General features: G+C 34.6%; 1 protein-coding gene across 1 annotated transcript in view; it reads left to right on the forward strand.

Annotated features, from left to right (window-relative positions):
- The window catches only part of LanB2 (laminin subunit gamma-1), a 329,357-nt gene that overhangs the window by 46,791 nt on the left and 267,129 nt on the right, over positions 1–15,437 (forward strand). Inside the window, exon 2 of the mRNA XM_074121158.1 lies at positions 12,818–13,091. Coding sequence (XP_073977259.1) covers positions 12,818–13,091 — 274 coding nt within the window. The remainder of the gene's footprint in view (positions 1–12,817; positions 13,092–15,437) is intronic.

The following is a 15,437-nucleotide window of genomic DNA, read 5'->3' on the forward strand; positions in this document are numbered from 1 at the left end:
ATCTAAACTCTGAAATATTTGAGAAAATGTTAGGAAATATTTTAAACAAGTACTATTTTTATAAAAAAAAATTCATATAGTTTGTATTTACTCCAAATTACAATTCCACACTCAACTACCCTGTTGAAAAAGAAAAAAATATGAATAAGCCTTAACAACCCTTTGAACCCTCTAACAGGTAATCTTTATAATCTGAATTAGGTATTAACCAATACAACTAGGGGTGCGTTCCACTTGGCGACCACAACGACCACGACCACGACCGCCTTACAAGGTGCCTTACAAATAAACTTCCCTTATCTGTTAGACTTGGTTTCCAAATTTTCTATTGTACCATAACACTGTTCAGTGCTCGTGAACACGTTTTCTGGTAAAACAAATGTAATTTCTCATACGAAGATAAAAGGAATCCTGGAAAATGATATACCGTTTGAAAGCCTATTAAACAAGGAAACTTTTATAAAAAGTGCCAGCACCTGGGTCTGATAATGATCACGTAAGGACCTAATGAGTTTTCTTAAAAATTTCGATTACTTTTATTTTTCCAGGATTCGGAGAGAGATTTAGGCTGTTTGGAGAATGACTTATGCTTCGAAATGGTGTCAATTTTTAGGAAATTTATCTGTCTTTCTAACCGTGTCACCAGAATCGAATTCGGACTAAAACTTTCTGAGTAATAACATTTTTATTGAAAAAAGTAATGATTTTAGAAAAAAAACTTTAAAGTGACGTCACTCAAGAATAGTGGAAAATATGAAGTTAGCCAATACGTCATTGAACTCCACTTTAGATGTACTTCACACAGTAGGCCTAAGGACAATACTTACTGGTTCACCCTGTATAGATCTGACAGTTTTTAACCGTTCCACAAATTTAGTATTTTAAAAGTATCTAATTTAAGTCTTCACCGAACACATATGTTTTGTGGGCCTGTGATAATGAATTATTGATTTTATAACAATCTGGGTTATTTGTATGAATCATAATCATCATAATTCCAATACACATATTCGCATAAAGTTTAAATTTGACGATTGTTTTTAGGAAAACGACCATTGCCGCAATATGTTAGTCAAAATGAATCAAATGGAAGTAATTATTAGCACGAATTATAACTGAATTAAACTAAGTCAGGCTCATCACTTTGTTTTCTATCGCAATATTTTGTTGGGTTATAATTACGTTTGTTTCTGTGACGTAAGGCTTTCATGGACAAGTTATTTTATTACATTATTATTTAAATTTTATTTTTTTTTAATAGCTTTTTCGGGAAATCGAGTTCAATGTTTTATCACTTTGAAAATGACTGGCTTTATTCCTAAAAATGTTTTATAAAATAATTCATCCAATGCAGTCGGAAATTAACTTTTCCATTAAATGTGCATTTTTAAAATTCACATATATTTTAATCTTAAATTTACGAAATAATGAAGTGATTTCCAATTTGGTAAAATTTTGAAAGATTAGTCCGTTTTTTTTTTTAAATTTTACCGAATTGTTTAATAAAAATGAGTATTACTTGAAATTATTTTTAATTTTGGTACAGCTTGGAAATTCTTTTTAAAGTAGTTGTTTTATGTACATTTTGAAAATTTGGGCAAGAAATATTTAAAAAAAGGACATTTGAAGACAAATGTACTTAAACTAAAGTAAAATTAATGTGATACCATTGACAATGCCTTGGAAAACAATACAGTACATCACATTTTATTGCAATAGCTTTTGCCTAATTTATAATGTTCACTTGTAACAAATATAAATGAAGTATAACAAGAGAGAGAGAATGTTCAGTCCTTGTCCTAACAATCACACATTCCACTTCGTAGAACCAAGGATTGCTTTGCTCTTGCCTAATTCAAGCACATCTAAATACGAGTACCTTGCACTGGAATTACCTTTGGTTCCTTGTTGAGGAAGACAGACAACTTCTCCTCTGGCTTTCAATCTTCGTCGTATATTTGGTAAATCTGAAGTAGTTAAATTCATCGGCGGTGGTGATTTCTGGTTTACAAGAAATATTTTCACATCATTCCATTTTACTTTCTGGTTAGTTGATGTCCTCTCATTATACAGGGTGATCCATTTAAAACGCACCAATCGCTAATAACTTTTTAGGAAGCGGAATTTCGAAAAAACCCATGAAGTGAACTATATGTTTTTTTTGGTCTACTTTTCAAATTTTCCACCCCCCGATGCTGTATCTTCCCTTTTTGGCGAAGTTACGGTCAAAAAACTGATCAGGGTTTCATAAGGACCACTGGTTTTGACAATGATTATGAAAACTACATAAAAAAACTGTGAAAAATGACGTTAATTCCGTTTCGACATCCCTAATATTAGACAAGATATTTAAGATCAAAGTTACAATTTTATCATGAAGTCTTGCATACTGGGTGCATTAAAATGATGTGCTGGTTGCTTTTATTTGATGATAAAACAAATTTATTCTGACTCACCCATAACCATTACATTGCACTACATGTTTTAAAATCTTAAATTATTATTATTTTTTTACTTTGCGTCACCAAAAACATTTTTTGCAGTCAGAGGACCTCCCAAAACTTGTATTTGTGGTGGAAAATTAATATCGAAAACCGTTCACGAATAGGTAAAATTGTAACTTTGATCTTAAATATCTCGACTAATATTAGGGATATCGAAACGGGATTAACGTCATTTTTCACAGTTTTTTTATGTAGTTTTCATAATCATTGTCAAAACTAGTGGTTCTTATGAAACCCTGATCCGTTTTTTGACCGTAACTTCGCCAAAAAGGGAAGATACAGCATCGGGGGTGGAAAATTTGAAAAGTAGACCAAAAAAACATATAGTTTCATGGGTTTTTTTCGAAATTCCGCTTCCTAAAAAGTTATTAGCGATTGGTGCGTTTTAAATGGATCACCCTGTATATTGTTGATTGATGGAAATAATGTTTAATTTTTGCACAGCAAACATAATTTTCTTTATTTTTCTTTTGCGTTTTTCTTCCGTGAACTCAAGTGATGCTGCTTCTGCAAATCCAGTATACGCTAACCTTTGCGCTAATCACATCCCTGAGAATATTTATAACAATTATTATTTACAGAACTTACTCGATTTATAAACATAATCATTGGAAGTCTGCAACATTTCAAATATCTTCTTGCTCCTATAGTTCCTTGAATTTGCAAAAAAAATTTTCGTCATTTTAATAAATAATAATTACAGAAACATTTTTAAGTAACTTCAAATATTAACACTGTTCCAATAAAATATTAATTAGAACTTATGAATTGTTATTATCTTGTTCTAAGACAATATTTTCAAATTTCTCTTCTCTCACATTATTATTTTAAAATATCTCAGGTGGAAACAGAAACAATTTTTGTGGCGCAAATGAGCACGGACAGTTAAAAACTGAATTGGTTTACCAGGTCTTTTAGATACCAGGGAAGTTGATCAATTGTGGCTCAAACTGCAAAGCTAAGATCGTGGTACTGATCAGTTTCTCGGATTTGTGCTTGGATTTTAGTGGCATAAAAAGGAACTTTATTAAAACTGTCCGGTAGGACAGTTGTATAAGGGTTGATCGTCAAAAAGTGCACGAAAAAGCGTAACGTTAAAATACACCCAACTTTGACAATTTTTTTCTCTTTTTCTATAAAAGATAAAATTCCCAAATTTTCTTTAAAATATAGGGCAAACCCTCCTTTATAACTGTAATTTTTTTGCAACCACCCAGACCTAATAGATTTCGAGAAAAAAGTTGCCGAAAATGAGCAAAAACGGCATTTTCAGAAATTGTTGTTGTTGTTCTTCTTCTTGTTGTTGTTGTTGTTGTTACCTTTTTTGTAAACTACGTAGCGCCTAAACGCGTGAACCGATTTTCATGAATGAGGTGTCATTCGATTCGGAATTTTATGTAGATGTGCCTTTTGGGGTCTCGACGCTGTACACCGAATGGGAGAGGAGTTAGCCCCCTTTATGTAAGGCCCCCTTCAAAATCATTATTACTAATTACTCTGTAAATCTTAGCCCGATTTTGATAAAATTTGGTAGGATGATGGGGGTTAGGGCTCCCCTATGTAACATTAAAGCGACGATCTGCTCTTACACTAGTTAAGGGGAAGTATAGCAATCGTTTCAAATTATCGACACGTGAACTGATTTTCATGAATGAAGTGTCATTCGAATCGAAATTTTGTACAGATTTGCACTTTAAAAGTCTCGTCGCTATGCCTCATATGGAGGGGAGTTTGCCCCACCCAAGTAAGGCCGTTTCTAAAACTATTATTACCAATATTTCTATAACGCTTTCTCCGATTTTGATAAAATTTAGCACGAAGAAGTGATTAAAGCTCCTCTACATGGCTGTGAAGTGCCATCATGCTCTTACACCTACTAAGAGGAAGTACTGCAATCGTTAAAATTATCAATGGGTGAACCTATTTACATTAATGAATTGTCGTTCGATTCAAAATCTTTGCCTCTTTGCCTTTTAGGGAGAAGTACTGTAATCGCCCGTTTATTTTTCTTACTCCTCTTAAAAGGAAGGTCTGAAATCGCAGTTTAAATTTGCTTTTTACGTACAAATACCTTCCTATTTTATATAAAAAGGCTTTCTCAAAAAAATTGTTATTGAGGATGGTTTGGGGACCGCAACTATAATCATTCTTTAAAAAGATCTCTCCAGTGGTAGTTACGGTTCCTACTTAACAACTTATCAGGTTATAATGATAGAATTGCTTATTCCAAATTTAAAAAAAACAGTAAAGCAGATATGTAACTTAGCAAAATAGACAAAAATGAAAATCTATCCAAAAGGTACAAAAATCTCCTTAACAAAAACTTACAGTTTAAAAAGTTAAGTATAAGGGTTGATTAAACGCCAAAAGGTACACAAATCAGCAAGTACCCAACATTTCATTCAAGCTTAGTTGATATAATTTAAGTAATTTTGCTGCATTAACTTTTCCTTCACATTTTTTAGAATTTATTAGATGTCACAGATCCTTATGCTGGCCATTTTCATCTACAAAATATTTGTTCAAGTAGCACTGTAGATTGACTTTAATATCTATTAATCTATAATAATCAAACTATTAATTACAGGTTAAAAAGAAAACGGTATAAAAAATTAAAAAAATTACGAGGCTACAAAATTTAAAAACTTTTTTAAAAAAATGCTTACACCAACATACATCAATGATTTCGATTATTTTATTTTTAATAAAAATCGTCTGTTTAAGTTCATTCTTCGATTAAAGTGATTGTTATTTTATGTAGGAGTCAAACGTTTATAATAATAGGTAATAATTATCTGGCTTTATCGCAAATAATATAGTTTTCTTCAATCACACTCTCAATGTAGCTGTTCTTCTCACAATGTTATATATATGTTATGTAATATAAAATAAATAAGTATTGCATACTTTTAGGACAGCTAATTATTCCAGTATTTTACTATAAGTAAAATTAAATTACAATTGAGAAATAAATAATTGTTGTTGAATAATCTACTTGTTATTTACTGTGTGTTATTTGTGCTCACGAATATTTCGGTAAGACGAATTCAAGTCTGAAATATTGTTTTAAATCCTCCGTGATTCAAATTTAAACAGTAGCCGACTCTAACTTTGTCTTTTTCTACTTTAACATGCATGTATAAGATGAGACAACTTCAGAATAAAGGGCATATTAAAGATAAATCAGAAGAATAATTTGGAATAGAGTTAAAATAAATTACCTATTTAAAAACGAAGATATAATACACATATTATCATAATTATAACCAAATAATATTATGAACGAACTGGCCAGCATAAGGGTCTGTGACATCTAATAAATTCTAAAAAATGTGAAGGAAAAGTTAATGCAGCAAAATTACTTAAATTATATCAACTAAGCTTGAATGAAATGTTGGGTACTTGCTGATTTGTGTACCTTTTGGCGTTTAATCAACCCTTATACTTAACTTTTTAAACTGTAAGTTTTTGTTAAGGAGATTGTAAGATAAGATAGCTGTACGGTATGGTATCTGATCGGTAGATGGACGCAAAGTCAGCTTGAATTAACAGGCTGTTTAATTACTTGTTATTTTACATTTGATGGTAGACTTACATTAAAGCCCAGCATTAAACCTGAATTTTGGACTAAGGTCTGCAATTTACCTAGAAAGAAAATGCATTGCAGGAAGAGAAAATTTCAAAGGCTGTAGCTGGACTCGAACCCGGCATCTCCGCATAGAAGTCCAATGCTCTTACTACTGAGCTTATCACTTTCCATAACCTACTATTCTGTATCATTTATTTGCTTTTCTGTTTTATAAAAAACAAGGTTATGTATGTACATAAGATACGGTTTCGAGTTAGCCCTTACTTAAGGAACCAACCAACTGAGCACGTCATATAAAGATATAAAGCCTAAGAATAGTGAGGCATCTTCTTGGCCGATCAACCGTAAAAAGGCACAGTTCTTCCCCCTTTATTCAATTCCAACCAATAACTTATCTATGGATGAGTGGCCTATAGACGTATAAGGAAAGTAAATATGCAAAACTAAAGTGCCCGAGGCTGTGGCCACTGGACCGTAGACAGATAGTTTACCTTCTTAACAAAGTTACTTGAGGACACGCAACCATCCCCTCTCCCCAATGTATGTTTATATAAATAAATAAAGCGTGTAGTTTGTGTATACTAAATTTAAACTGTAGAAGGTACTGGTAAATCAATCAACTGTAGAAGCAAAATTTGTCTGTCTTGAAAACTTCATATTATAGAACTAATGTAGATATTTCCGATCGTTATTAATATTATTTGACAGTGGACATTACTTGAAGTCCAAAATATTTCCGTCGAACGCGCGCAGTGCTCACGAAACAAAAATAATTATGGGGCCTAATACATCCAGGTACCCAACAGATCGTACAATAATCTTACTGGATAACAGTCCAGCAACTGCTCTTTCCGAAGATCTATTCCTTCGTAGCCCAAACAATAAAAAGCAAGGAGAAAACGTTTTCGACTTTGTTGAGTGCTTATCACAGTAAGACATGTCAAATGATCGACTTGAACTGTACGGTGGTTTTCTATAGACGACTTTGTAAAGAAGACATCTCGAATGTGTCTGGAAAGTAAAGTAGAAAACTTGCACCAACGGAAATCCGTGCAAAGTTAGTGTGTTTCATGAATGGTCTGCTCTTTAAATTCCGACAGTGAAATAAATGGGCAATAATTATGTGAAGGACATCCCAAAAAAAGTGCAACTACAAATGGAAATATTTAGAAAGTGCACGTATACGATTTTGGACTTGATACTCAGCTGTTATAGCTGGCGTATCCAAAAGAAAGGATATGGTTCAGTTTATAGCAGAAATTAAATCTGAAAACATCCTTGGGCAAGATGGATGCCGCATTTGTTAAACGCTGGCCAAGAGCAAAAATGCAAAAAATAACTTCGCAGCAATGTTTGATCAGTTTTAAACAGTTTTTCTGCGCCGATTTTTGATGGAGATGCGAGTCCATTACGTCGGACTGAAATGGAAATAATGGTTCCGTAATCTAAAAGACCAGATGGTGAGGAGTGTCCAGTGCACTAACCACTTAGCTAAATTAATTATTTTTTTAAATAGTTGAGTAGTATAATTTCAGAGATAAATTATGACCGAAAACATTCTTTTGCAATTCTTTTTTTTTGGAATAAAAAGAACTGTTTTTATTACAATGTGTGTGAGACTAACCAGTTGATGAACCAGAATGTGGAAATGTCACTCAAATTTGTAGAAGGACACGAAGCCGCAAATATTATTCCTTTCCAAGGAGGGCTAAGGAGGCACATAAATACGCCTCTTATTGTATTCTTAAGGGTACTGAACCATAATACAAACCCTGAACCTCCTTACTATACCTGCATTGAATAGTTATGTTCCTACTTGGTCCTTGTTCACGCCAAATTCACCAAATTCATCTGTTTCTTTATTCATAATTTCTAGTTTTGTGCTTCTTAAAAGTGGTCCTTCTATCTAGGTCAATTTTCTTGTTTCAAAACCAAGTTTTTTGTTGGTTTGTTTTAATTAAGGTTCTACCTTGGGCTCTACATAGACAAACGACTCACGTGGAACCCACACACTAGACTTAAAAGACAAGCAATGACAAAACCGAAACTTCTTTACAGATTACTTGGACGACGCTCCAAATTGCCCTTAGAACTCAAACGTTTAACATATAACACTACTCTCAAACCTATGTGAACTTACGGACTAGAGCTGTGGGGTTCAGCCAAACCTACGATCATACGGACTGTACAGACATTTCAGTCAAAACTCCTCTGACAGATAGCTGACGCTCCTTTCTAAGTGACTAACCTCTCTCTTCACAACGACCTCAACATTCCCTTCATAGACCAACTCGCTAAGACTAAATACCAAAAATTCCACACTGCTCTCTCGACTAGCTCTAATCCTCTTGTACTGTCTCTCACTTCTTCTGACATCCCTAATACTCCTCGACGACTGAATCGCCAGTGGCCCCACAACTTCCTTGTAGGCTGAAGACCTAAATTATTACTCTCCTCTCTCCTCCTCGTATTCTTCTCCTCATATTCTCCTCCACACATTCTCCTCACTCCTACAGAGAGTGCTACCGCTGGGTAGCTTCTCTCCTCCTGCTCTCCTTCCGCACCAGTTCATCGTACTCTTCATATTTACTTATTGTATACTGTATACAGATTGTAAATAACAAAATAAATAAATAAAAAAAAAAAAATTAAGGCTCATTTGTCATTATCGCCCTTAGCCTTCTTCAGTTCATTCTTCGTTCGAGACCGGACAGTGAGCTGGAAGAGGCTCCTGAGAAGAGAAACAAGGCAGCTGAATTCGAAGTCACTCATATACTTAAGTGCTGACCATTTTCCCTTCAGTTAACTAAATTCTTCTAATTTATTTAGTTAATTTACTTGCTGAAAGTACAATTTTACCTGAATCCTCACATAAGAATTTTATTTTATTTTTTCACTTTTTTTTCACACAACTTCAGCACGTTTTTACATGCGTAGCTGACACAACATGCGTACGTACAAATACGAATATAAATCCGTGACTAGCATGAGAGGAGAATTCGCCCAATGGTGAAACTCCCAAAGAACATTACACTATTATGCACTGGCATTTACTTCATTAAGAAGATGGCGTGGCCGCCGGCGCTTCAACCGTCTTGGTGGATTTCCCTGGTAATGCAGTAAGTCGGCAAACTAAAGGGTTAGGATGTGAAGAAACTAAAGCGTGGAATTTAAAATAGCCGGATCTTCCATGAATTCTTTAGCGGTCATTTGCCAGTTTAATTTATTTACAAATAGTTTGAAATTGAAAGTTTGAAATTATCTTAAGTTTCCAAATTTTTAAATTTTTCCAATTTATGATCATTGATTATCTACTTTTGGAAAAAGTATGAGAATGTTGAACCTAGATTGTTTATTTACTAGTACAGTGTAGCCATTTTATGTGAGTATTTAATTCTAGCTCTTACCAGACAAGAGGTAAGTGGAAGAATTGCTATTATGATCGTTTAAGAGTTCTCGCAGCAAATATCTGGTTTGAGATGCTGTTTACCCGAAGGAGTTGTTTTTACAAATTGGTCTGTCAGAGGAGTGGGTAATCCAGCAGAATTATGAACAAAAAATTGTAGTAAGTTGAAATTAGGTACCATAGGCTTATGGGCGAACACAGCCTACCGGAAATTACATTTTTACAGGAAAAGATTTTCTCAAAACTAATTCCTGAGATTTTCTCAAAAAAAAAAATTTGTTATAATTGTTGCATACGACCATACGAGTATCTTTTATTTGATACATTTTACCGGGGAAATTCGTTTAAGATTTTGAAACAAAACTGTTTGAAGAAGGTTATTGTAGAAATTTGAAACTTTGTTCGTGTCTGTCCTAAACTTAAAACACGAATTTGACTTTGACAACACTTCCATACTTGCAACTAACACCAATAGAACGGAAACACCAACGGAACATATTAGAAATAATAATAATATAGTGTGTTTTATTGATTTCATATTTACAAAATTCACATAAACAAGACATTACACAACATAGGCATGGACCAAGATGTCCGCCAAGTTGACCATCGATAAACAAAATTTATGCTCTGTACTAAATTAAAATAAACACTTCTAAATTAGGAATATACAATAAAAATAATCTAAACAAGAACAAAATACATAGATAAATCAAGACTTTTTCTTCATTTAATAATAACTGATTATAATATATGATTTTAAGGGCAGATTCATAAATCACCAGCCTAATAATTAAACTCATTAATTAAAAATGACCTATATTTCAAAGCAGAGACAGTATATTTATAAAGTTTTTCCCATCCATAAAGACCATTTAAATAATTTATTACTTCTTGTAAGGGGGGGACAAACCGTTCACCGAGCCATCTTAATCGCCATTCCTGTAATACAGGGCACAAACCAACAAAATGTACCACATTTTCTACATCGCCAGTATTACATAGTGCGCACCTGTACTGACTTTCACCCCTACTCACATGAAAATTCAATTTAAGCAGCTGGCCCCTCAATTTCATGATGGTACTAATCAGACCAATTGCGTTACTATCATTAACATAATTATCAGACGCAAGTTCTAAATTTAATTCCTTGTACAACTTATGGAATCTTCCATGAATTTTTCATACCATTAACTAAATTACTTTTAAACTCTATCTGAATAGCGCTTAACAAATTGTCTGCTGAGCCCTCGTAGTTGCCCCTAATTACTTGATCTGAAGAGCTATATCTACTGCACAGATCCGTGTATTCTTTAAACCAATATAATTTCTTACTAATAATTGTATTGGCTAAAATTCTAGGGAGGCGTTGGTCCGGCATTGACAATACTTTTTGAACATATTTGTAGTGCAAGTTAAACGTAAATAAAAACAGAGGGTTTGAGCTTGTTTCCGTATATAAAACATAATGCGGGGTGTTCAAAGGCAGTTTGAATAGTTTTTTCAGGAAAAAGGTATTTAATTTTTCAACTTCCTGAATACGAAGAAAACCCCACACTTGGGCAGCGTAACAAATTATAGCCCGCATCACGGAATTGAAAATAGTAAACTTAGCGCTCAGAGGTACATCACTATTATTAATCAGATCCGTGTACGTTATCATAATAGCTGACTTAGATAAACTTAACTTCTCTACAAAGTGACGGGTCCAGGATAATTTAGGGGTTAGGCCGACTCCCAGATACTTATAAAAGTTAACAATTTCTAAATTTTCCCCATTTAATCTCCAGGTTTCCTTCCTCGCTAATTTGCCACCATTTCTGAACACCATAACCTTCGATTTATTCAGATTAACGGCTAAATTCCACTTATTAGAATATTCTCCCACGCGATCGATCATTTTTTGAAACACATGCGGGTCCGAAGCCAATAGGACGATATCGTCCGCGTATAGCAGGCATCGTATATTTCCTCGACCGATGTACAATCCACCCCCAATAAAGCCATAAAAATCATTTAAATAAAGTGCGAAAAGCAGGGGGGAGAGCAGACAGCCCTGCCGCATACCCATCCTAGTAGGGAAGCTATCATTAGAAATGATACACATTAAAAAACAACAAAAAATCCATCAACTTTAGGACAGATCTTCATATTCAATACTTCAATCTTTCAAATTTTTACAATAACATTCTCCAAACAGTAACTTAACAAATTACTCACCACTTACCTTAGGTTTTTCCAGCCCTATTGTTTTCACCCCTCCCTTACCTCAGAACAAAAATGCAAAAATAACTTCACAACAATGTTTGATCAGTTTTAAACAGATTTTGTGCGCCGATTTTTGATAAAGGTGCATTACGTCGGACTGGAATGGAAACAATAGTTCCGTAATCTAATAGACCAGATGGTGAGGAGTGTCCAGTGCACTAACCACTTAGCTAAATTAATTATTTTTTTAAAGAGTTGAGTAGTTATTTTAAAGATAAATGTATGACTAAAAACATTCTTTTGCAATTCTTTTCTTTTACAATGAGTGTGAGACATTGATACTCAGCTGTTATCGTCGGCGTATCCAAAAGAAAGGATATGGTTCAGTTTATAGCAGAAATTAAATCTGAAAACATCCTTGAAATATCCTAAGGTATGTGGTGAGCGATATAAACCCGCTTTTCCGTGAATCCTAAACAGTTATGATGATATACTCGTAGCTCTACATTGAACTTCACAACCTTTTTTTTTTTATAATGTAAGTCTTTCCAAAATATATTTATTATATTTATCTATCTATTTAATTTTATGTTGTAGAAATGATTTTTATTTATTTATTTTTATAGTTTTCAATTTTATCTATATTAATGTAATATTCCTTTTGTACAGACCCTGAAGAAGGTAGTAAAAATTACCGAAAGGTTGGTATAAAGTAAGAAAGTTGTTTTTATTTAAGACCGCACCTCGATATTCACCAAAAATCATCTATCAACAACGGTCGAAAAAACCAAAACCATCATACCTACCTATTAAATATTTATATTCTAAATATGAAGAAAATTTGCTGACCGATTCATTAAATTTTTAAATTTATAGCGATTTTTTTTTCGAAAATTGTTCCTTTGAGACCAACATCTACAATATTGTGCTCATCTACTTTTTAAAACAAATTGTAAGTTTCAAAAAAATGTTTTCATGTAAACTATTGTTAGAGAAAGTCGGGTGATTGTTCACACCAGATCATGTTCTAGCTACAATAGTATAGAAATAATTCTGTGAATGTATTTATCTTTTTTCTTACATCAATTTTCATAAATGTTTTGCTTTCAGAGATGTATACCGGAGTTTGTAAACGCTGCATTCGGATTGGAAGTGGAAGCTACGAATACATGCGGTGAAGATGGTGTTGCGACATTGTACTGCAAACAGACAGAGACCAAGTTGGATGAAGAGTCTTGTAGTTATTGTCATGAGGGTGATCATCCACCATCCCACATGACTGACGCTGACGTGTACAACAGGTGGAACGTCACGTGGTGGCAGTCCGGCACCATGTTCGAAGGCATTCAGTACCCCACCAGTGTCAATCTCACCCTCCACTTCAGTGAGTTTTTTTTTTTTTAATTTCGTTTTAACTATCTTTGAGGTGCATCAGGTAAAGACGTTATACTTTGGAAGCAAACAATCTTTAGTAATTACTACTAAACTTTGTGCACTATTTCTCTTCAAGAATCAACCTGTTAAGGATGCGAATTTCGTTTAAAAACTAAGTCAGTGGAACACCGTTTTTTAAATACTTATTTCTGCGTCAAAAAACTATTCAATGAGATTTCAAAAATGAAATAAAATAATAATTAGTGGACAATTCTAGAATTATTTTTAGCATTTCAGCTTAACCGACCGAACAAATTGCTATTGCAGCTAATTGGCGGACAATCAAAGCTACCATTAGAACACAAACTACTAATTTACAACAGCGTACTCAAAACTACTTGCGGACTTGAACAGGTGGTTCAACCAAACAGTTCAAATTCTCAAAAATATCCAGCACTTGCAATCAAAATATACTTCGTCAGATTACAGATTCTCCATTTTATGTCACTCACATTACCCTCCATAACGACCCCAAGATCTTTTCCATAATTAAAGAATCCAAGTCTAAATATAGAAAATTCTTCGACTCTCCTTCTTTCTGCATAAATCCTCTTGTTCAAAATTTTGCCTCCACATCGATTCCAGATCATCCTTCACATCGATTGAAACGTGATCATCTTCGCTACAGTAATGTCAGAAACTCCAGTGAGTTGCCAGCGGGCAGCTTCTTTCCTTCAGCTAGACCAGTCAATAAGACTTATTACATCAGATTCATTGATTACTTTTTTTTTTTGTAGATTAAGAATAGTTAAAAAATAAAAGCATTTCTGCGTATTCTAGAGTTCAGCTCATAGAAGTCATGTAAACTTTTACTTATTCATGCGGAGTTGCGGTTTTGATAAAAACTTGGTTGTAAGCACCGATGGCAGTGTCGGACTAGCTGACATGTGCCGATTCCGAAACTCTATTGGTCAGAAAAATCCTCCCATCACCAATTCTACAGCTCTTATTACACCTCAAGCAGTTCCCGCTGGAATTGTGAACTGCACAAAGTGCCGGAGGCTATGACATCATCCATTCTTTGAGTTGATACGTGAACATTTGGGATTAGTTTGTTTGTTATTCAATGAAACATCGGACGAAAGTTTATTTGTGTGTGAAACAAACTATAAACATATAACTATATGTGTTTGTGTTTGTCACAATAAGTAAATTTTACAGGAGAGTTAGATTAGATAGTAGATTGGACGGGACCTACGCCCCACGGCACCGCAGCCACAGAACACTTATTGTGCCAGCCCCTTCTTAGTTCTAGTAGGCAAACCCTCCCCTCCTAAAGAAGTTGAGAACTTTCCCTACTAGTTCTTTTTGGCCTCAGTGTTCCAAAGGTTTCATAGCGCAAACGTTCGATTGCAACGCAATCGAACAACAGGTGAGAGGCCGTTTCCTCCTCCTGACATAATCTGCACAACGGCTCCGAGCTGATAAGCCCCACCTTGCGCAGATGCTTCCTGAACCTACCGTGCCCCGTAAATAGGCCTGTAATCAGAGTAATCTGATTTCTGCCTAAACACAGGGTCTCTTTGGTTCTTTGCTTACACAGCCAAGGCATTATGGTCTTGCTGTGTTTGACCCCAGGGCACATCACCCACTTCTTGTGTGTTAGTGTTAACTCCATTCCTGGCCAGATGGTCAGCTTTTTCATTCCCTTCAATACCCACATGACCCGGCAACCATTCCAACCGAACTTTGTTGTGCCGCGCCAGTAGTTCTAGGGCCTTCCTGCATTACCAGACCAGAGAAGAGGTCATTCTGAAGGATACAAGAGCCTTCAGTGCAGCCTGGCTGTCCGAAAAGATACGAATCTTCCTATTTCTAGGTTCCATCCGCAGGTTTTCCTCAGCACATATTTTAATAGCAAAAATCTCGGCCTGAAAGACTGTGGCGTATCTCCCAAGAGATGTCTCAATGAGTACCTTGGGTTTAACCCCACACACTCCAGATCCAGTCCCACAGTCATCTTGGAGCCATCGGTAAACCAGGAGAGTTAAATAAAGATATTTTTCCAAATTCATTTTAGTTCTACCTTTCCGGATATACTCTTTCCTGTACTTCTTCACCATAATTATTACAGTAGGTATGGCCACTTTAACTCCCATATTTTAAAATATTTTATTTTGATCTCCATTGTGAAAAAATTTATGCCCATGTAGTGCCTTTTACCTTTAAGCAATGAAGTATCATAGCGCTTTTTAAAAACACATAAATCGCTTAATATTGAACATAGGACCTAGTGCTTTACACCTCTAGAAAGAGCAACAAAAAATTTGTAAAATGATGCCAAAATCTGAAAATG

Source organism: Rhodnius prolixus, unplaced genomic scaffold (assembly GCF_049639745.1).
Source record: "Rhodnius prolixus isolate KJV_2025 unplaced genomic scaffold, Rpr scaffold_2, whole genome shotgun sequence".
NCBI classification, from domain to species: Eukaryota; Metazoa; Arthropoda; class Insecta; order Hemiptera; family Reduviidae; genus Rhodnius; species Rhodnius prolixus.